Here is a 23015-nt window from a genome sequence, read left to right on the forward strand (position 1 = left end):
AAAACCAAACCTCTAGTAACTTCACACTCAGCTTGACTGCCCCTACCAGTCTGACGGCACTCAGCCTTCTAACTCCACTGTCCCTATCTTCCTGTGGACTTCCTGCATTGAAAAGCTGCCTTGGGGATGCACCTTGCCCTCTCCCAGCCACATCCTTCTCAGTCATCACCCCAATACCCAGCTCTTAGGGTATCTGAGAAGGTGTCCAGAGCCCTTAAGCCTGGTGGACCTGTAATGGGATGCACATGCCCACGCCATGGTGCTTTGCCTGGGACAGTCACCCTCTTACTCCTTTGCCTTAGTGACTGTAGAATAAGTTTCCCATGACAGTGGTTCTGACTTTCACTGCTTTCTAAAATGAAATAAAAGCTCTCTCAATCCACCAATACTCCTCACTGTCTAGGATGTCTGTTTCCTTCCCTAACCACCATTGATTGACACTTCCTCATCCTGGAAAGTGGCCTCTGACCTGCCAGTCCAGTGGAGACAGTGCCTTCCATGTGACCTAAAAGCTTATATATTTGAATACATGGCCTCCAATTAGTAGAACCCTCAGGACACTTGGCTGTTCTGTGTTCTTTTTAAATTCCCCCTCCCCTATGGGCACTGAAAACAGTCCCCTGCTGTGTGTGTGCCACAACTCACACCTTCTTCCTCTGGTTGGCTTTCTGGCCACTGTGATGTCATGGCCCTGGCATCTGTCTCTGCTTGGTCTCTGACTTTGATATGTGGGACAGTGCCATCCTTGCTGGGTCCTCAAGTGCCATCCTTGCTTTCTGTTCTGATCCTCCTCTTTTCCACTGTGTGTGTATGTGTACACATGTATGTGTGTGGGTGCTTACATGTACACATGCATGTGTCAGGATATAGGTGCACGTGTAAGTGCCCATGCATGTGGAGGCTAGAGGTCCACCTTGGGGTTGTTTGTTTTCTGAGACAGGATCTCTTGCTGAACCTGGAGTTCACTGCTGAGGTGAGGCTGGCTGGCCTGGGAGCCCCAGGGATTTGCCTGTCTCTGCTTTCCCAGCACCCGGGTTACAAGTGTGCACCACTGCCTTTAGACTTTTATGTGGGTTCTAGAATCAAACTCAGATCCTCACGCTTGTGTGATGAGCACTGTTCTGACTGAACTGCCCAACTAGCCTCCTCTATCCCTCCCCTTTAAAGCCAGCATCTCAGTGTGTTGCCCACACTGGCCTCAAACCCTTAGGCTCAAACAGCCCACCTTCCTTAGCCTCCTGGGTAACTTGGATGACAGGCATGCTCTGCCATGCTCTACTCTCTTCTCACTCCATGCCCTTCTCTGTCTTCTCTTGGCTTCCAGGCCCCCACATACTGGACTCTTCATTTTTTTTCATTGGACTCTTCATATCTGGTTGCCACACAGATACCTCTCCATGTAAAAACTGGACTCAGTCTTTCCTCTTGACCTGTTCCTCTTGCTAAATGTCCTACCCTGGTAAATTATTCACCTGGGAGCACAGGACACACTGGTTTCAGACTGAACATAGCCTATTACCTTGGGTCTACTTTCTGTAGCTTCGCTCAGCTGTGTTCTGAAGTCTTGAATGGAAAATTCCAGAGTAATCAACCCCTAAGTTTTAGACTGTGTACCACTGGGAGAAGAATGCTAAAATATTCTGTCACACCAAGTGCTGCTGTACGCCACCCAGATCACAAACCACCCCTTTGTCCAGTGTGTCTGCTGCACTCTGCACGCAGCCTGCCTGTTGGTCCTCAGAAACCATTTTGGTCAACAGATCCACTGTCAACTTGGTGCCATTCCTGCATTCCGTGAACACTTGTTTCACTTAAAACACTTCATACAATGAGGAGCAATGATGGCAGTCCCGTTACAGTGTATTCTAGTTGTTCTGGCTTACATTAGTTATTACTAATCTCTTTTATTGGGCCTGCTTAGCAATAAGTGTCATCAGAGGAGAACACAGTATTTGTAAAGTTCAGTGCTCTGTGTCTTCAAGAAACCAGGTGTCCTGGCTGTGTTTCTTGGGGTAAGGGCAGCCATTGTGCCTTGGATGCTATCTGCAAGCCCTTGACTGTAAGCTCTTGAAGGCAAAGGCTGTATCTCATTTGTCTTACTTTCCTGACAGCATGACCAAGGCAACTTATAAAACAAAGAATTTAACTTGGAACTCATGGTTCCAGAGGGTTAGTGTTCATAACCATCGTGGTGAGGAGCAGACAGCCAGGCATAATGCTAAAGCGGTAGATGAGGGCTCACATCTGGTCCAGAAGAAGGAGGCAGAGAAAGTTAACTAGGGATGGTATGCACTTTTGAAACCCCAAAGCCCACCCCCAGTGACACACCTAATCTTTCCTAAACAGTTCTACTAATTGGAGGCCATGTATTCAAATATATAAGCTTTTAGGTGCCGTTCTCATTTAAAACCACCACATCATCCAAGTCTATGTTGGTGGAAACAGGCACTTAGCAGACTTGTGCTTACTGAATTAACTCTTAATTAGTAAGTTTTCTTTGCAATTCTAGGGTTTAGCATGGATTATATGCTCTAAATGGAAGTGGGGGGTTATGTCAGTTGCTTTTGGGATCCAAAGTTTGTTGTGAATCAACAAACATTTTGATTCAATTGGTTATTCTGGGCACTTGCCTATGAAGCATAATTACTAATTTTGGGTAGTGATTATGCTTTGGGACAGAAACGGTTTCCTCTTTAAATAAATTAACAGAAGTTAATATATAAATGCGAAGAATCTTTTTCAGTACATGTTACATGCCAGGCACTATTATCAGCAAATTCTATGTAATTACTTACTCCTTATTCTGCAGTGTTAATATAATTCATATTTTCTGATTAGGGAATTAACACTGTGAGGTTAAGTAACGTGCCCAGTTTCACACAGCAGTAAATCTAGTAGCTGCATTATCAGTTTGACTTCCACACCTGTGCTCCCAACCATTGCTTGGAAGACCACTGGCTTCCCCCAGCAGTAGCTAGGTTTCCCTGCCCTGAGATCTAATGCTCTTTCCTCTGGGATCCTGAAGGCTTGCCACAGATCCAGCATTCCCATAGACACCTTCCATTTCAAATCTCTACATCAATTAATCCATTAAAAGGACCTCATCCTGTTCCACGGCAGCCCCTGTGCTTCAGCAGGAGTACTGTTGGGCACCAGTCCACTGGGTTCTCAGCAGCTCTTGGCCTTCACATCACAAGGAACTTATTTTTCTAATTGATTTTTAAAGCTTTTATTATTTTTTCTATTTAGTCATTATAATTTAACCCTTCTGTCATAAGTGGACTATGTCATCTGTGAGCCTGCTGGAGGCCAGGATTGATTCTGCTGACACCCTTGCTATATTTGTGAGCTTTGTCCCAGCTCACCCTGCCTCCCCAGAGTCCTGACCCTCCTCGAGCTTTGGTTACATAGGCTTATGCTCCCACGCAACAGATTTGTCACCAGGCCACACCAGCATGATATCTTGTATGCTCTGCCATCCCTGACTTGTTCTTTCTCTTCATCTTCATCAATCTTACACTGCTAAGATTCTCTCATGGTGCTGCTGTGGCTGTGGTGCCCTGGTTTCCACTGCTGGATTATATTCATAGGTACATCGGGCAAGTCTGCCAGTTAGTTTGTGCATCCCTTTACTCATGGACGACTAGTTTACCTCCTGTTTCTGGGGTACTTCCATTCACCGAGTGTACCTTGAGGCATGCCAGGTACCATGCACCGTCAGCCCTCTACAGTTACCGTCTGATGTCAGTGTGGGTTACTGCTGTCACCTGACCTCCCTGGCATGTCCTTTGGCAATGCATGTACTAAAGGCTTTCATATGCAGCATTTAATATGTCCAGGAGCACCAGGATCTTAGCCATAGTGCTTAAGGAAGTATGGGAAAGATCAGGCTGAGTAAATCACATTGGCTGCATTATTTTAAAGGTAGAAGTTACCTATTATTTTTCCTATCAATTAATCATTTATGATATAGTTTAGACTTAGTAGTTAGCGCTACACACTTTTTCTTCAACAGAGACCTTATGTAAAGGTGTAAATGCCAAACAGGACCATATGAATAAAGGTTCATGTTGAGGATTTAACAGCTGTCTGTTCATTTTCCTTCAGTCCTTTGCATCATTTGCCTGCTTCTCAATGTACCAGAAGAACGTTTCTAAGTAGCTGGTCCTTAATATCTGCATCTGTGGGTCAATCAACCATGGCCAAAAGTATTTGAAAATTAATTACCTCTGCACTGAACATATACAGACTTGTTTGGTCATGATTTCCCTAAACAATATAGTATACTACTACAGCATTAAATTACCCGAGTTAAAGTAAAATAATGTAAAGATGGTTTGGAAGTTCCTATGTCAGTTCTGTGCACATTCAATTTTGCATAATGGGCTGGAGAATCCACGATTTGAAGTCCACAGGGGTTCCTGGAACAGCCCCCTTCTGTGTTTTCTGGGGAGATGCAATGCACATGTCTACTCACCCCAGAGAGGGTATCCATGACAGACCAAAGTATGGATACCACTAAAGTCCAACATAGTGAACTGTGAGTTTTATTGGGGTTACTTGCAAAGAGCATTAATGACTCAAAGACAGCTGCATCACCAAAGCCCACTCCAGTATAGGTGACAGCTCACAAAGCTGGGAACCCAGAGTAAACTGCTAGCCCACAGGTGACTCATCAGGTTGGAGAATGTCCTTTCCACGTGCCTCAGTTGGTCTAAATCTCTACTAGTCAGCTCAGCTAGCTTCTGCTCCTTCCAGGCAGCAGGTCTGGTCTCAGAGTCTTCTTTGCAGCTTTTCTCCTCTGAGAATTGTCTTTGCAGCTCGTCATCTCTAGCTGGAAGAGGACTCTTGGCTTTTATTGCTTATTCTGGCAGGGAGGGGCCTAGTGAATCTGGTCAGTTTCAGGGACTTCCTGAAGCTATTTTGAGTTGTTTACCGTCCTACTTAAGGAACTTTCTACAAGACAGAATGTTTCAATATTAGAGAAAACTGTTATACAACACTTTAGGAACTGAGAGATAACTATAATGTCATTCTTACTCTGGAGACACCAATTAGAGAAATGTTTTCCTTTTATGTTAATATCTTTAGCAGACAGTGTTCAACTCAGGTCTGATTTCAGTCACTAATGAGTTATCATGTTATTCTTGTGGGAAGCCCAGCCTAGAGTCTGATGTATAGCAAGGCATAAACCAAAAACATTTTCACTGGACACACATCCCTAAGGGAAGATGGATGGTCAAGCTCAAGGCAGAAGGCCTTCAAAAACAGTGACAAGTGCTGAGTAGACCAGGAAAGTCACAAAGAGCATGTTGGGGGTGGGGGAGGCTCTAACATCTGAGCAGAGACATAGAGGATGTGAGTGAGCCACGAGGGTACTAGGAAAGGTCTTCCCAGCAGGTAAGACAGTGAGCCTGGGGCCCAGAGCTGGTCTGGCTTGAGTTATTTGAAGTAATACCTTAGCCTGATAATACCTTAGTCTGAGACTGGAGTCATCCTTGTCCACCCCTCTGTTTTTCAGGTATCCGAGATGTTTCTAAATGGAGTGAGAAGGCAAGGAAACCTCTGGAAGCCCTATATGGATATGACTACTTTGCCAAAACCTGTGAGAAGTGGGTGGATGGCATAAACCAGTTTAAACATTTGCCAGATGGTAAGTTGCATGGACTAATGGTTCCTTTGCTAATTGCAGAGGGTACTTGAGTTCCTCCCTTGATTTCCCAGCATTCCTCCATAATGAACAAGCACACCCATTATCCTCACACTGTTAATGTGTGAACAGAGACAGAAGTTTTTGTACAATAAAATGAGCCCTTGTGTAATAAGTGTAAATGCCAGACAGACCCATGTGACTAAAGGCTCATGTTGAGACTTTAACAGCTGTCTGTCCATTGTCTTCAGCCCTTCACATATGTGGCAGCACAAATCTGTTCTCCAGAAACCTGTTTCTACTTTCTAATTGAAGAACAGGTCATTAGCAGGAGAACACCATACAGACAATTTTTTTCTGTCTGGATGGGCCTACCCTCTCCTCATCTTACTTCTAGGACAAAGCAGGAGGAAGTCTCTGTCATGTTCTTCAGCCCCAGCAGAGCCAGAGAGGGTAAAAGACTGTTCAATTCTCTTTTCAGCTTCAGAGCCAAGTAATACATAACCTTAGCTGTGGACAAGTACCTCCTTTTGTTTATCTTAAAAATTAATAAGATTCCCAGTAAGAATTAACATCTTTAAGCAGAATTCAAGTTTATTTTTGCATAGCTATGTGTTTAGTCAGCTTTCTGACTCTGTGACAAACACCTGAGATAATCAGCTAACTGAGAGGAAAGGTGTATTGTGACTTAGTTCTGGGGGTTCCAGTCTATAACTAGGGAGACCTACTGCCTTTAAGGCTAGGTAGTGCAATGCATTATGTCAGGAGAGCTTGACAACGCAAAGCCATTTACCTCATGGGCAAAAGGAAAAAGAGGAATAGATTGGAGTCCACCTCTCCTCCAAAGGCCCCCCCCCCCCCCCCCCCCCCGCCATTTCCTGTGAGCTTTCACTTAGGCCCCACCTCTTAAAGGTCCCACCATTCTCTCCTGCTTCATGCTGGGAAACAAGCTCTAACATGCAAATCTTGGGGATCACTGAGATCCAAACTGTAGCAAGCTGCTTGGAATCGATGTCTCCCCTCTCTTCTTTTTAGTTTTGTAGTCGCTACAAAAACAGAGTAGCTAAGATTGAATCTTGGAAACATTGTTACAGAATGCTTGTATCTGAAGGGACAGTTTGATCTATTAGGTAATCCTTTCCAGCATGAATCATCTGTAATGTCAAAGCTTTTGCAATGAAAGGGACTTTGGAAATGTTACATGTCTGGTTTAAGTTCAAAGGAGCAAATCATGCCTTATAATGATCCTGTTGAAATGCAATTTTCATGCATAGTAAATAGTCCTAAAAATGTGTTTCTTTGCATCTTAAAACAACAGATGGGCTGGAGAGATGGCTTAGAGGTTAAGAGCACCAACTGCTCTTCCAGAGGTCCTGAGTTCAATTCCCAGCACCTACATGGTGGCTCACAACCATCTATAATGAGATCTGGTGCCCTCTTCTGTATACATAATACATAAATAAATAAATCTTTAATTAAAAAAAAAAACAGAAAAAATGCCATTAAACCAATGAGTTAGTTTTCCATGAAAGCGAGCACACTGAGAAGTATAGTCTGATGCTTTCTGGGAGATGCCACGAAGAGATGGAAATAGTGTTACACTGACAGTTCAGAAGCACATCCTAACATAGAGAACCCAATGTGGAAATCATCTTAGAGCAGAACTTAGTAGTTCGTCTCCCTTCTGTATTTATTGATCTGACAGGAGTCTTTTGTTCATGGCTGTGTGCTCAGGTTTATAGACACTTGGTCCAGCATGGGTGATTACACAGCTGTGGAGTCATCAGGGCCTGGACTTGAGGTCTTGGCTTGCTGTCAGAATGGCTTTGGGCAGTGACTTGATTTCTGGAGAATATGCTAATACCTACCTCATTAAGTTTTGAGTGGACTAAGTGAGGTAATATATATTCAGCTATGGTAGGGTGCTGTGGACAGTTTTCATGAAAATGCTACTACTATGATTTTTAAAGAAAAGCGCCTAATTTACAAATGTTTGTTGATATTGAATGAGTTAAAATGTAAGAGTTAACCTGGCATGGCGGCATGTGCCTTTAATCACAGCACTTGGGAGGCAGAGAGAGGTGAATCTGTGAGTTTGAGGCCAGCCTGGTCTACATAGTAAGTCCAGTCCAGCCAGGAATACACAGTAAGAGCTTGTCTTAAAATTAAAAAAGAAAAAACACAAGTGCTGTAAACATTACCATATCCTACATTACCATATCCTACATTACCATATCCTATATTACCATATCCTGTATTACCATGTCCTACATTACCATATCCTGCATTACCATATCCTGCATTACCATATCCTGCATTACCATGTCCTTCATTACCATGTCCTGCATTACCATATCCTGCATTACCATATCCTTCATTACCATGTCCTGCATTACCATATCCTGCATTACCATGTCCTGCATTACCATGTCCTGCATTACCATATCTTGCATTACCATGTACAGCAGGCAGTTGTAGAACTGTCTTTCATTAGCGTCACCCCACACAGCTGGCAGGTGTGTACTGCTCAAAGCAGTGCTTCCCCGGTCAATGGGTCACTCTCCCTTGGTGGAGAGCAATCACCACCTGGAAAGAAGGGCAGGGGCTTGGTGTCTGGTGGGCAGTACCACACGCACTGGATCTCAGCCAGCTCAGTTATATAGCACCTTCCTTTTGGAACAGGCAGAGCTGGGAGGGCAGTGGAGGAAGGAGCTAGTAGCACGGATACCAGAACCTTCACTACTGCTGACCATGTGTGTAACCTCATAATGGCCACAGGCACCTGTGATTTGCTGTTTGACACTGAAGCTCTACCTGGCTGGGAGCCACCAAGGTGTGGTACCCGGGTGTCCCTAAAGCACAAGCACTGAAGAGTAACTTGTGTCCCACATACAGGCTAACTTCACGGTGAAGTCCCTGCATCCCGAGGACTGGCGAGGCCTTCAGTCATTGAGATACAACCTCAATGGTTTCAAATGCCAGGCATCATCAACATGACTGACAGGCTGCCTCTTTGTAACATAAGACTTGTGAAGTTTTTTTTTTTTTTTTAATTTGTTTGCTTATTTGATTTTTCTACCAGTTTATATGAATAATGAATTTAAATCAGGAAAAGCTGTTTATTTACAAGTAGAGCATCACAACAAGCAAGCTGAGCACAGAAATAGAAGACTGAGAATGTTAAAACTGGAAGGACCCCCAGATCAAACTAGCTTCCACTGACAGGGAAGCCACGATGCAAAGGGCACATGTGTCAGCGGATTGCCAGACCTCTGAAAAGGCTTACCTTGACTTGAGTTCTGGAGGTTCCCAGTCATGAGAAAGCAAGCACTCTCCTTGTTTTGCATCTATGGTAAGATACAGGGAGCACTCGGTGGAGCAAAGCTAGTCACATCCCAAGTCAGAGAGTGAAAAGGGAAGAGAGAGTTGGCTAGGGTTCCACAGTCCCCTCGGGTGCATGTCCCCTATGATAAGGATGTCCCACAAAGCCACACCCTGGGGCTTTTACCACTTGCTAATGGCACCTCTCTGTGGACCAAACCTTTGGTGCCTTTGGGAAGCATTGAGAACCAACATCTAGCAGTGCATCTCTGCAGAGTTCTGCTTCTTCCCTGCAGAGAGACTGTGCTAAGGGCATTCCCTGTGCTCTTGTCCCTCAGGTAACATCTGTCGGCACTTGCTGCCCCTGGTCCAGTGCCCAACCCTCATCGTGCACGGGGAGAAGGACCCATTGGTCCCACGTTTTCACGCTGACTTCATTCACGAGCATGTGAAAGGGTCACGGTGAGTCTCATCACAGCCTCTGAAACTCCTGGGTGCCTCAAAGCCTCAAGGAAGTGAGAGAAGCCGTAGGAAGGAAAAGAAATGGGAGAAGTGGAGGTTAGGGTGCATGTTCCCCATTTAGAAAGAGAGTGCCACTGTATTTAGAGTACCACTGGGCACAGAGGACCTGAGCTCTGAGCCCTGGGAATCCTCAGCAGAGGGACTCTGGTAAATGTCTTTGAGCACAGTGAGGCTATATGTTCCTGGGCACTGAGCTTGTAAATGGAGATGGAATTTTTCTGTCCCAACTTCTTGGTCCCAAATGAGCATACAAAAGCTTATATTAATTAGGAAATACTCAGCCAATAGCTCAGGCTTATTACTAAGTAGCTCTTATATTTCAATTAACTCATTTCTATGTATATATATGTTGCCACGTGGCCCATGGCTTTACCAGTCCTCTGCATCTTGCTACCTGGGCAGCTCACTCGCATCTCTTCCAATTCCACCCTTCGTCATCCCAGCCCTGTTTGATTGTCCCGCCTAACTTTATCCTGTCTTGCTATAGGCCAAACAGCTTTATTATTAACCAGCGAGAGTAATACACATTCACAGCATACAGAGGATCATCCCAGAACAGAGCTCTGTAACAAGAGAATCACTTTAGATTTGTAACACCATTGGTAACAATTCAATAAACCTTGGGATTTTTAGCTCATTTAAAAATAATAACAATAAAAAACACCCATAAAACCAAATCAAGAAAGCAAATAGTCCATTGCTAGCCACCCACATAGATATAGTTATATTCTGTTTTTAACTCTGAAGTCTTTGTCACCCAAATTATATTGTAAGCTCTATAAGTCATATCCATCTTAAATATGCACTCAGCCCCTCCATACACCAGATTTTGATGCCTGTGGAGGGCCAGCACTGCTTAGCAAACTGAGCACCTAGCTCAGTTCCTGTCCTCAAAGTCCCTGAAGCCCAGTGGAGAAAGCTGGTACCCCAGCAGCTCCAATGCCTGTGAGTGAGTCTTCTCAGTGATTCTTAACAGAGGGCTTCTCTGGGGAGTTGGAAGTAAGGGGAGGGAGTGTTTCTTATTCCACGGCAAAATACAATTACATAGTAATTCATATATCTCCTTATCTATGAAGTGTGTGTGTGTGTGTGTGTGTGTGTGTGTGTGTGTGTGTGTGTAATTCTTTACATTGAAAGGACATTCTTCATCCTACATATTCCTTCTATAGCAGTTCAGCCATGAGTTAAACTCACGTGAGAACCTGAGCAGGAATAACAAGCACTTTGGGAAGATTGTAAAATAAGTGGAGAATGAAGGTAGACATTAGATTAAAATTACACTGTGGGTAAACATAAAGGATTTTTACAAAAATTCATAGTAAATAAGATGTTTTCAAACTTGATTTTTATATATTTATAATAATACTAAGCCATGGTTGTGGCACAAAATCCAATAGTTTATTTTCTTACTAATCTCCCAGATGTTTTCTGCTCATCTCAGTCTCTGTTTTATTTTAATTTTATGTTTAGAGTATGCAATGTGGTATTTCCATGTAGATTTTTGTATTTTAAAGGTATTTTACATAAATTATCTAATTATACTTCACTACAGATTTAGAAAGTAGTTCCATTTTTAGACGAGATTTTAAGGCCGGTTGATGTCAAACAGTGAGTGTTTTAAGCTATTTAGTTAGTAAATGACAAGTTCTATATTTTCCTAAACAGAACTTTTTCACCACAGCACAAATGTCTCTCATGAATGTACCCTTCAAGAGATGGTGACACAGCCATGCTGGGTAGTCTGGCTAACCGTCTTCTGCTTCAGAAATGGCTGGTTTTTACACGCTGACCCTCATAATAAATACAGAGGCTTCCCTTAGGGAGCCAGGCTCACTAAATGTCTGTCTGTGAGAAAGTTTAGCCTAGGAATTCTGTTCCAAACCTATCTCCTAGCAACAGAATACATCAATATTGGAGGAAAATGTGCCCTTCTTGTACATTTGGTGGAAATCATTTTCTTATAACAGTATTCATTGGAACTCATGGGTTGGAGGTAAAATGTTATTAGCAACAGTCCGCTAAAACTGGTCTGTGTTTCCCACTCCTTTTGCTAAAAGAGAGCTTTATGTTGGGTGGGTACCTACAAGACCCTCAGAAGGAAACTGGATTCCTAGAGCTGCAAATCCCTGCTGAGCATCTGCACCAGGCCTTCTGAGGCAGGACAGCTGCACTCCTTGCCAGGCACGTCTTTAACTACACTTAAAAGCGGAGTCTGTCCTCACAGGTTTTTTGCCAAGAAGCACTTACTGTATATGAGTCACACCATGCTACTTTTACCTCCTTGGAAGGAGACCAGCCTCCAGCTCTGTTAATCTGTCTCCTTCCCTTCTCTTTTCTCTTTCCATAGGAGAGGAATCATAGTCTCTTAAAAGCAAGGAGGCCTTTGTTTTAACTTTTTAGTTTTAGGCAGCTGCATTTCTCCCACTGGAACTCTTGTATAAGAAAGCCCGTAGTCAGAGCTGTCATGGACTGCATAGTCATAGACTGCAGCAGTAAGGTGAACAGACCCTGTCTGTGGAGTCCTCTTGCCCTGATCCTAGTTTCAGGGCTCCCGTGTAGCCAGACCTCCCTCCTTCCCGGCTGAAGGACTTCTTGCCTGGCTTATCTGCCAGCCTCTGGGTGGACATTCCCCATTCCAAAGCATACAGCAGCCCCAGCAGCCATCCAAGAAATCTTGTCAAGCAGTAATTGGGACCCATCATACTCTAGAGCTGGTGAAGAGGCTCTGGGAGGCAACAGAGCTAGACTAGAGAGGCTGTGACTGCACAGCTAGGTCAAGCCACTGTGCTGTGACCCAGCTAGCTTGATGACCACAGCCAAGTCAGAGAGTTCCTGCCTTAGCTGTCTTTTAAGAAAGACGTTCAACTCTGCAGTAATGCCAGAGCATCCCCCATGCAACCATCAGCTCTCCATGTTCAGTTCAGAGTTCACTAAATGACATGACATTCTCAACACTTTATTAGAACTCAGGGTCCCTGGCAGTGGACATGATTTTGCACAACTGTAGGCTGTAAGTGTTCTGAACATATTTAAGGTAGGTAAGGCTAAGATGTAGTGTTTGGCAATATAGATCCATTAGGTGCATTTTTATTTAGAGTATTTTATTAATTTTTTTCTGCATTGCTGAGGGTGACGTCAGGGCCTCACACATGCTAAATATGCATTTTGCCACTAAGCAACACCCTCAGCCTCAAGATTGTCAACATGTGGTAGCTTAATGAAGACATCACTACAACACAAATATCCATCTTCTCTCAGTTCCAGAGATGTTGACAGAGCATGTCTCTTCTGAGTCCTCTCTCCCCAGCTCATAGACAGTCTTTTCTCTGATCCTGTGACCCAATTGGCTTTCCTTATAAGGACACTAGTCATAATGGATCAGGATATGATGACATTTTGAACTAAGTCACTTCTTTAAAGATGCTGAGATTTCTGCATGTGATTGGGGTTGGGAGAGCAGTTCATTCCATGAAAGTGTTTTTTGAGAAGGCTTCAGATCTCAGGAATTAACAGAAGCCAGAGTCTGCATTTCAGGTCATGGCTCAGTGTCTCTCCCTCAAGGAAGCCTCCTTACCCCATGGTTACATGGCTCCTTATTTATACCTATTAAAACAGCTTTCAGCATGTGATTTCATTTTTATCCTATAGAATAGCTCTCTCAGGATATAACGTAACACATCTTAAAGGCTCTGTGCATGTTGGGTGAGGGAGGAGGAAGGAAGGGCAAAGGCAAAAAGCTTATTTACAAACAGGAGCAGAGAGCACCCAGAGGGCAGAGTCTGTAGTGGCCCAGCTGCATGGTGAGTCAGGCTTGGGAACCACGCAAGTGGGAGAGAATGGGGTAAAGTCAGTGTGTACAGAGCGACATTGCAGGTTTATGTCAACCAAGAGGAAAAGCCAAGGGAGTCTTGTCTGGAAATGAAAGAATGCTGAGTGGCATTTGTGGCCTTGGGATTAAGAGCACTGGAGGTTATTTGACTGTGTACCCTTGAGCATTGCAAGTGACATCTCTAGCTTGTTTTCTGGTATGTAAATTGTAGGTGCAAGGTAATAATGTCTCAACCTGACTTTCAACAGATTGAACCAGCTCTACTCACATTAGGGAGGGTGATTACCTTACTCAGCCTATGGATTGAGGTCTTAACGTCATTCCCAAACACACTCAAGAATAGCTGCAATAATTTCTGATCAAATATCTGGGCACCCTGAGACCCAGTCAAACTGATATGTGAAATTAACCATGTCTGTGGGGAAGGCTTGACAGGCACATGCTCCTCTTCACAGGGTTCTTGGGCTTGGGTGGCTTTCCTGGAGAATATGTTAACAGAGTGAAGGTGAGGAGCAGGAATGGTCATCTAGGTAGGTAGTTACTATGTTCTTGTCTGGGTCACTGAAGGGAGGGAAGGCCTCTTTCTGGGGCTTCCTTGGCTCACCACCAATGTAAAATGCCTTGGCCTGTTGGAGCAGTGTGAATTGGAACATGAAGGTGGAATCGGTTCACAATAGCAACTGAGTTCCTTTTCTCAGTCATATAGCAAAGCAAAGCCTGGGGAGGGAGAGGCTGATGGAAGGCACCCACTGCGGCCTGTGCTTGTATACCACATCTTGTTGGGAGCTCCCACCTTCATGCCCAGGTGATTTCTCCCCTGGGGAAGTTTAGCAGAGGAGAGCAGTCAGCTAGGCTCCCCTGTGGCCACAGGATTAGCTCCAAACAGAAGTCACCAGCGCTTACTAGGCTGAGGCCTTTTCCATTCAAAATGAGCAGAGTCTGACCCTTTCTAGGCAAATCTTAAACACTGTTTTTGTTTTTGTTTTTTGCAAAACTTTTCTTAAGGGAAAAATCTTCCAATTGGAGATTGCATGTCAACCAATAAATTGAGTTTCTCAAGTCAGAATATTCATTAATTTGCTGTGCTTGGTTAGAACCTTCCTAAGGACTTACCAATAGCAGACACCAGTGAAATGCCTACAGACTGGTGCATGTGCATGCTTTCTTTCTTTTGGTCCCCATGATAATCTCAGGGGTACCATTACTACCCTGTTTTCCAGGTGAAAAATGGTGGCTCTGGATGAGGGTGTAACTGCTGGTGCTGAGGCCATGCTGTCTCCATAAAGCCCTTCACCCGCTGATGACCCCCTCAGTTTATATCCATCTTTCACTGCAGTTGGTAGACCCCAGCTGGATCCCTGGTGTCTCAGCAGGTTTGGGAAAGCATTGTCCTCCACACACCAGACCTGGTGGAAGTGCTGCATGGAGGGGGCGTGCCCCCACCACAATGATTTAATTTCTTTTCCGTGAGTAAGACATGATTATAAGACATCTCCCCTTGAGATGTCTGCCCCCAACCCCCGAATGTCTAGTAGGATAATGTCTGGGGCGTGGTGCCTTCTAGCTTCACTAGTAGGAAGAAGTTTATAGTTCTCACATCTTTGCCTTTTCCTTAGGACTTTCTCAAAGGCATAATCAATAAAAGAAGACATTCCATTTCTGTTATGGGCAGCCAGGTTTGCATGGCTTTGGAGGTCTGCCATTGAAGGATGAGGAAAAGGTCTCTGTAGTCCCTCACAAAGAATTGGCTGCTCTTTTGGTTTCCAGGGAAAGCAGAGGTGCATACAGTCCTCCTGGCTGATGTATAGGTTCAGAACATATTGAGAATCTTGTCACATTCATTCAGAGTGAAGATGCTAGAGCATGTTCATTATGGCCTTGTCACTAGTGGACAGCTCTCACAGTTTCATTTGAAAGCTGAAAATAGGGGCTGGAGACAAAATGGTACCAGTGAGATCAGCGTCTCATGCCACCAGGACTGAGAGGGGCTGGGTCAGCAGAGCTGAGATGACCACCGGGTTTACCCCAAATTTCACAGCTTCTTCCCAAGAGATCTAGACTTTCCAAAGATGCCACATGCTATAGGACCCCTCCCTTGCAAATAGGAACTTTAACCCTATAGGGCTCCTTCACGATGATGCACAAATTCTAAATGGTCTTATAATAAAAACCCGGAGCCAGATATTGGGGTAAATGCTGAAAGATCAGAGAGACAAAGGAACAAGCCTCTGCCACTTCTCACCTCGCCAACTCCACGAATCCTCTGAGTCAATGTCTGAGTCCTCAGCCGAAAGGGTCTTTAGTTCCTGTCTTATCAAGCCTTATATGCTTTTTTCTGCCCAGCCATCTCACTTTCCATCTCAGCCTTCCTAGGGCTGGGATTAATGGCACGTGTGCTTCCCAAATACTGGTAGCAAAGGCATGAGATCTCAAGTGCTGGGATTAAAGGTGTGTGTCACCACTGCCTGGCTCTGTTTCTTTTATACTAGATTAATCTCATGTAGTCTAGGGTGGCCTTGAAATCACAGAGATCCAAATAGATCTCTGCCTCCCAAATGTTAGGTTTAAAGGTGTGTGCTACCACTGCCTGACCTCTATGGCTAACTCTGTGGCTGGCTCTGTCCTCTGATCTTCAGGCAAGCTTTATTAGAGTACAACAAAATATCACCACATCACGGCCATCTGAGACATGTGTTTAGTGGTAGGCTTTCCTACTGATTTTCCTGGAGAACGAGATTGTTTGAAAGCCACTCAGTGAGGCATGTGCACCCTTTTGTTGTCTGGGTAAGAACTGGGTCAGCAGCAGAGCGGCTGCCTGGCCAAGTGTTTATGACTGGCTGTTCTGGTCCCGTTCCCATGAGGATTCACAGCAGGTTCCACAGAGAGTGAAGGGAGGGTTTACACTAAGAACTGGAAAGGCATCAAGGAGAACAGTTTTCTCCATACTTTCATCAGCCTATCCATCTGTCCATCCATTTACCTATCCACCTACCCATCCACTCATTCCCCCACCCACTGTCCATCCAAGCATCCAATAATACACCCACCTGGCATCTAGAGTAGTTCTCTCATATTTTTTAATATAAAGAATCTCATGTTTGTTTTCCCAAGATCTAGAGATGTTGTAGAAAAACTTTGGGCTTCACTGTATAGCAAAAAAAAAAGGGGGGGGATGGGGATTCACAGCTGGCCTCTTTCTGTCCTTGGGAACAGGCAAATTGTAGGAACAGGGTGGAACAGATGACAGCTGAGTTGGCTATCTCTAGATGTACTTACTTCAGGATGGTTAGGTCAGGGTTTCTTGGCCTCTGAACCCAGCTTAATTCAGATAAATGGTTGTAGTTTGGCCTACACTTGTCTTTCTGTTACCCCAGCATCCTGGGAAACAGTCTTTTCTGTATCCTAAAATCTGCAGCTTTGAGCATACCTGCAGCCCACTCCTGTGTATGCAGCTGGGTCATCTTTGGGACTAGTATAACTCATCCCTTCTAAGAAGCACCTTTTAAACTTAAAAGATTCTGGTTATTATTAATAGCTTTATTAATCTTTCAGCTGCATCTAAAAGATACCCTCAGTATATATTTCCTTTTCACTTGATTTTCTTGGTCTTCCCACCCCAGCTATTGGCATAGCTGAGTTGCAAGAGGCCCACCATCTTCTGAGGGTGGCTGCCTTCCCCCAGAGTCCTCCCAATTGCCTGCTGAATTGCAAAGAGCCATCATCATTAGTACTGCTGCTGAAAGACCAGAGAAGCACAGAATGCGTCATTGGAATTTTGCTCCAGTCTAGGTCTTTTGACAGCCAGTTGTCACTGTAGACAACATGGCTTGAACTTGAGTTTGCCTCCTAGAAGCTCTGTTTAAACTCTATTTCTTCACTTTAGAAGCTAATAGATAAGATTTTTTAAATTGTACTTATTTTTTTTTTATTGCAAATCAGTCTCCTCTTTGACCCACATCAGATTAAATGCGAGAAGCCTTTCCAGGACAGAGGGGTCTACCAGAGACACGATGTGACAGCTGCAGGAGCAGCTCTGTACACATGGCTGCAGATGAACCCCTTCACCCACCCCAAATTCCTGCGGCATTTTTCCATCCGTCTGCTGGCTGTAGTCTGAACACGACAGGATGCCTTGGAACCTTGCATGGAGGCTGCTGCTGCTGGCTGAGGATTCCTGTTAGGCTTGCCCACTATGCAGATACTAAAAAAACTCACCTGTGCAACTCAGTGAATTCTGACCATTTCTCATTTTTGTCGTCTTTCCCCCTAAGAGTTAGGATTGCAGTCAGCTGCTATCATCTCCGTTATTTTTGTAATCGTTTCTCCAATAAAATCATTTCCCCAGTTTACAAACACATTTGTTAAAAATGGATTTTTAAAGTAACTACCAGATCACTTTCTCCACTGTTTTCTAGTCAACCCACATTTGTTACCTGATGCAATCCCAAACATATTGTCACTGTTCGGTGATGGCTGTATGGTCTATTTCTGGGGTGGTCAGAATCCCCTTAAGGAGTTCACCCTGGCATTCACATTCATGGGAAGTTTATATAGTTCTGAAAGATTCTCATGAAGTGTTGATGAGGTGAAAGCATTTTAAATATGTACGACTGATCAAAAGCTTGGTTTGTTTCTTAGGTTGCACCTAATGCCAGAAGGCAAACACAATCTGCATTTACGTTTTGCAAACGAGTTCAACAAGTTGGCAGAAGACTTTCTACAATGAAATTACAAGAAGCTTTTGGTTTCTGGGTGATGCTGTACAAGGATCATGGCCTTGTCTGTTACCAGGATGCTCCAGAATGCCTTCCTTGCCTTTCTCCCCAGTTCACACACCTGCCAGGCTTTCTCTTCTCCCCATGATATGACTCTATGCAAGCAGAAAAATAGCATACCCAAGTCAGGTTATAGTCTTAATTACTGCAAAAAATGAGTATTGGCATTTTTAACATTAAATTATGAGTTTCTATCATTGTCATAAAAGTAAATTCTTACCATAATTTATTTTCAAATAAAATTTATGTGAAACCTTTGTAGTGTTCACATTTACTCAAAAGCTGGGTTTGCCTTAGTCCTTTATTCATAGGATATCTGGAATGCTAACAATTAAAACACTAAGCAAAAGTCCCACAGCATTATCCCCTGAAGCTTTGTATTTCCTTTAAAAAGAAAAAAGAATGTCAAGAAAAAAAGGACCACAGGTATTATACACATGCTTTTTATTAGTATAGATATCTTAGACAATACTGAAGTCTTGAAAGGAGGTCCACACTATTACGTCAACAGTGAATTTCTGACAGAGGCAAACTGAGCACCATAATTTACAAGTAGAAAGACCATGCTGGAGGACAACAGAAGTTCACTAAGGGTGCACAAGGTATCTGAGAAGTTCTTAAGCCTCATCCTCACCCTCCTCCTCCTCGAACTCGCCCTGTTCATCAGCCGTGGCATCCTGGTACTGCTGGTACTCGGACACCAGGTCATTCATGTTGCTCTCTGCCTCGGTGAACTCCATCTCGTCCATGCCTTCACCCGTGTACCAGTGCAGGAAGGCCTTGCGTCGGAACATGGCAGTGAACTGCTCCGAGATGCGCTTAAACAGCTCCTGGATGGCAGTGCTGTTGCCGATGAAGGTGGCTGACATCTTGAGGCCTCGAGGAGGGATGTCACACACGGCCGTCTTCACGTTGTTGGGGATCCACTCCACGAAGTAGCTGCTGTTCTTGTTCTGCACGTTGAGCATCTGCTCATCCACCTCCTTCATGGACATGCGGCCACGGAAGATGGCGGCCACAGTCAGGTAGCGGCCATGGCGTGGGTCGCAGGCGGCCATCATATTCTTGGAGTCGAACATCTGCTGAGTGAGCTCAGGCACCGTCAGGGCTCGGTACTGCTGGCTGCCTCTGCTGGTCAGAGGTGCGAAGCCTGGCATGAAGAAGTGCAGGCGTGGGAAGGGCACCATGTTCACAGCCAGCTTGCGCAGGTCTGCATTCAGCTGGCCTGGGAAGCGCAGGCAGGTGGTCACCCCACTCATGGTGGCTGACACCAGGTGGTTGAGGTCGCCATATGTGGGTGTGGTCAGCTTGAGGGTGCGGAAGCAGATGTCATACAGGGCCTCGTTGTCGATGGAATAGGTTTCATCTGTGTTCTCTACCAGCTGGTGCACAGAGAGGGTGGCATTATAGGGCTCCACCACAGTGTCAGAGACCTTGGGTGAGGGCATGACACTGAAGGTGTTCATGATTCGGTCTGGGTACTCCTCTCGGATCTTGCTGATGAGCAGGGTCCCCATGCCTGAGCCAGTACCTCCCCCCAGTGAGTGGGTCAGCTGGAAGCCCTGGAGACAGTCACAGCTTTCAGACTCCTTCCTCACTACATCCAGGACGGAGTCCACCAGCTCAGCGCCCTCTGTGTAGTGGCCCTTTGCCCAGTTATTTCCTGCACCACTCTGGCCTGCAAGAGAGAAAGAGAATATTAGACACTTAGGAATTCAGGGTGATGTCATTGGACTATGAAGGAAAAGGAAAAGCTGGCCTTAGAAAACATTCAGTAGTTTTGTTTTGTTTTGTTTTGGTTTTGGTTTTTTTGAGCTGAGGATCGAACCCAGGGCCTTGTGCTTGCTAGGCAAGCGCTCTACCATTGAGCTAAATCTCCAAACCAGTAGTCTTTTGTATACACTGTATTACGGGAAGGAAATATTGTCAATGTATCAAGGACCTCAAAAACCCTGGGGATCATAATAAAGTAAGAATCAAGTTGAGGAGGACACATTTTAACAATACTCAGTAGCTTCTAAAATTAAACATAGGGAGCATTCTGTAAATACTCTTTAATTAGGTATAATTAAAGAGGCAAGGCAGCTCTAAGCATTTGGTCTACACCTTGGGCACTGAAGTGGTTACCTGGCATCTTTGGTCCTTTGAAATCACCTGAAGCCTGTGATGCCCTCTTTGAAGACTTTCATCCTCTCCACCCTTCCCTCTAGAGGCTGCTCCTCATGGAGGCCTTTAACAGCCCCTACAGGCCCACACTCTCCTCTGAGCTGGCAAGAGTGAACAGACATGATATTGTCAGCTGCATAGGTGAGGTCAAGACTTGTGGTCTGTGGACACAAGCTCAGCTGGGTACTGCACACAGAACTATAAAGCCCATGGCTGCTAGGAAGGGGTGAGTCATTTGGCCAGCTCCCATGGAGCATGACGACTTACCGAAAACAAAGTTGTCTGGCCTGAAGATCTGCCCAAAGGGTCCTGACCTCACTGAGTCCATGGTGCCTGGCTCCAGGTCCACTAGGATGGCCCGAGGTACATATTTGTTGCCTGTGGGGACAAGAGCTGACTTACAACTGGGCTTGGGAAAGGAGATAGATGTAGCAGCATAATTCATTACAGAAATCCCAGCATTGAGACAAAGGAAGAAAAGGAAAATGGAGACATGAAGCATGCAGAAGTCTTTGGGAGCTACAAAGTACTTTTATTTATTTTATTTATTTATTTATTTAATGTTTGCAGTTGGCATTTTAAATGAGATGCAAAAAGCATTTTCTTGTTGTTTGCATGCTTCTTGGCCACTTCCTCTGCCCTGGTATGGAAAGCAAGGCTGACATCCAGACCCTTACCAGCAGCTTCATTGTAGTACACATTGATTCTCTCCAGCTGCAAATCGCTGTCACCATGGTAACTGCCAGTGGGGTCGATGCCATGCTCATCGCTTATCACCTCCCAAAACTGAAATGCAGAGAATCACATCATGCTTAGGATCCTAACTGTCACCCAGAAAGGCCTTGGTCAGACAGCAGGCAAGAGCCCAGGGAGCTGCTGGCCCCTATGTGTTTGGGCAGCAGCTGCTGCAGAGGGTCTGGGAAATGCGCAGTGAGTGCATCAGCCATATTATGACCACAGATGCAGGGCTGGGAGGAGCCTGTAGAAGGAAGTGGGCACAGCAGATCCCCTGCCAGAACTGCAGAGGCAGCAATTCTCTCACTCTAGACAGGGCTGAATGTTACTACATACAGGCTGATGGATGGGGAAGGGAGGAAGGGAAAATCAGGTGCCCCGCCCCCTGTGCCTCATGGGATCAATGACTCCTGGCACAGACTTCATGGCAGCTTTCAACAGCCCAGTTTTATACCACTGACCTACATATTGGCTTTCGGGTATTGACCTCGGGCTAGGAATGTTCGAGATGGGCAGCACAATCCTACAAGGGCGCCTGCCAGCCCTCGAAAAAGCTGGCCATCCTGAGGAGGCAGCCTCCATTGTGAGTTGGCAGCAGGAAAGGGGGTGGGGAGGTTGGGTGGGCAATATGGCGGTGTTGAAAGAGACCACGTCCTTGTACAGGCGCCCGCCCACACCCATGTTGAATGCCCACTGCTGCCTCCAGGCTGCAGTCACCTGCTGTCTCACAGACGAGAAGGACTATCAGTGCATTTTATGTAAAGTCTAGAGGAGCACTTGTAAGGGAATTTGTCTAACACCCTTGTCTGTTGGCCCAAAGAGACGCCTCTGTAACATCTGTCAACCCAATGACACTGCATTTTTTCATTCATATGACAGACAAATATATATGTGTGTGTGTGTGTGTGTGTGTGTGTGTGTGTGTGTATGTATATACATATATGTATATATATACACGCATATATAATATATACAAATTACATTTGACATGAGGTTCTCAACACATATGACAGTAATCCCCGACCCAAATTTCAGAGACGAAAAAACCCAGAGGAATGTCAGCTGCACCTCGCAGAAGGGTTGTGTCTCAAAGCAATGTAATGGACCCTGATTTAAGACACCCTGTCACGCTCTTCGTGGCAGGTTGAACGGCTTTCAGGACCTGTCCCGCCCAGTAGCCAGCGGCAGAATGCGTCATTGGCCCCGGCTCCTCTGGGTTCCCTAGGCTCGACTCAGTCCCCAGCTCACAACCTTGGGACCCCAGCCCAAGCGGGCGACCCCACCCACTCCCTCCCCCAGGGGCGAGCCCACCTTAGCGCCGATCTGGTTGCCGCACTGGCCCGCCTGGATGTGCACGATCTCGCGCATGGTGCTGGCTGCAGAAGGGGTGGAGGCGCTGGCCCTCGGAGCAGTGCGTAGACGGAGGGCTAGGGAGCGCAAAGACCTGTCGCCCTCCCCCAGCTCAGCCTTTTATACCCGGGGACCCGCCCGGCCGCGCTGACGTTATAGGGGCAGGGCCGAGAGGCGGAGCGGCAGGGACTGCGGCACCGCGAGAGGGAGCCGGGGCGCGGTGCGAGGTGCAGGGGTGCTCGCCCTGCATCCAGCTTCCCAGCGCTACTGCGTCCCTTGGCCGATCCTGCTGGCTTCCCCTCAGCGTCCACCTGAGCTGCTCCGCCACTGGCGAGACCTTTGGGTCACACTATGGTTCCTCTCCCATCTCGCCCACTCCCCACCACTCAGGGACTAGAGATTGGGGTCCCGCTTCCCCAGTAGCAGGACAGGAGTCGCCTCGCTCTTGGAGTTGGGGCCCAGAACTGAAGATGCATACTTCACTAGATGTCAATCTGAGCAGGGCAACGTGCTTCTTGGGCTGATGACTGAACTCCCTCCCCATTCTCTTTCAAGTCTGGGTAGTAACTGAGGGGAGTTAAACTGCAGACTGGGTACCACTTGGGAAGAGGAGGGGATGTTCCAGAGAGGTGCTGGGCTGCTTTTTCAAGGACAGAGAGTGTGCGCT

The 23015-nt window shown here is 45.6% G+C and overlaps 2 protein-coding genes across 2 annotated transcripts in view; one reads left to right on the top strand and one right to left on the bottom strand.

The window, feature by feature from the left end:
• The window catches only part of Bphl (biphenyl hydrolase like), a 32353-nt gene extending 13999 nt beyond the window's left edge, over nt 1–18354 (top strand). The window contains exons 5-7 of the mRNA XM_036186877.1: nt 5522–5653; nt 9310–9433; nt 17961–18354. Coding sequence (XP_036042770.1) covers nt 5522–5653; nt 9310–9433; nt 17961–18048 — 344 coding nt within the window. The 3' untranslated portion in view covers nt 18049–18354. The remainder of the gene's footprint in view (nt 1–5521; nt 5654–9309; nt 9434–17960) is intronic.
• A 170-nt stretch (nt 18355–18524) lies between these two features.
• On the bottom strand, nt 18525–22462 carry Tubb2a (tubulin beta 2A class IIa). Its single transcript, XM_036186876.1, has 4 exons — nt 22310–22462; nt 20941–21049; nt 20531–20641; nt 18525–19775 (listed from the first exon to the last, which is right to left on the bottom strand). The coding sequence occupies exons 1-4, from the start codon at nt 22364–22366 to the stop codon at nt 18715–18717; spliced, it is 1338 nt and encodes a 445-aa protein (XP_036042769.1). The 5' UTR covers nt 22367–22462; the 3' UTR covers nt 18525–18714.
• Between the last annotated feature and the right edge of the window lie 553 nt (nt 22463–23015).

This window comes from Onychomys torridus, chromosome 5 (genome assembly GCF_903995425.1).
Source record: "Onychomys torridus chromosome 5, mOncTor1.1, whole genome shotgun sequence".
NCBI lineage: Eukaryota > Metazoa > Chordata > Mammalia > Rodentia > Cricetidae > Onychomys > Onychomys torridus.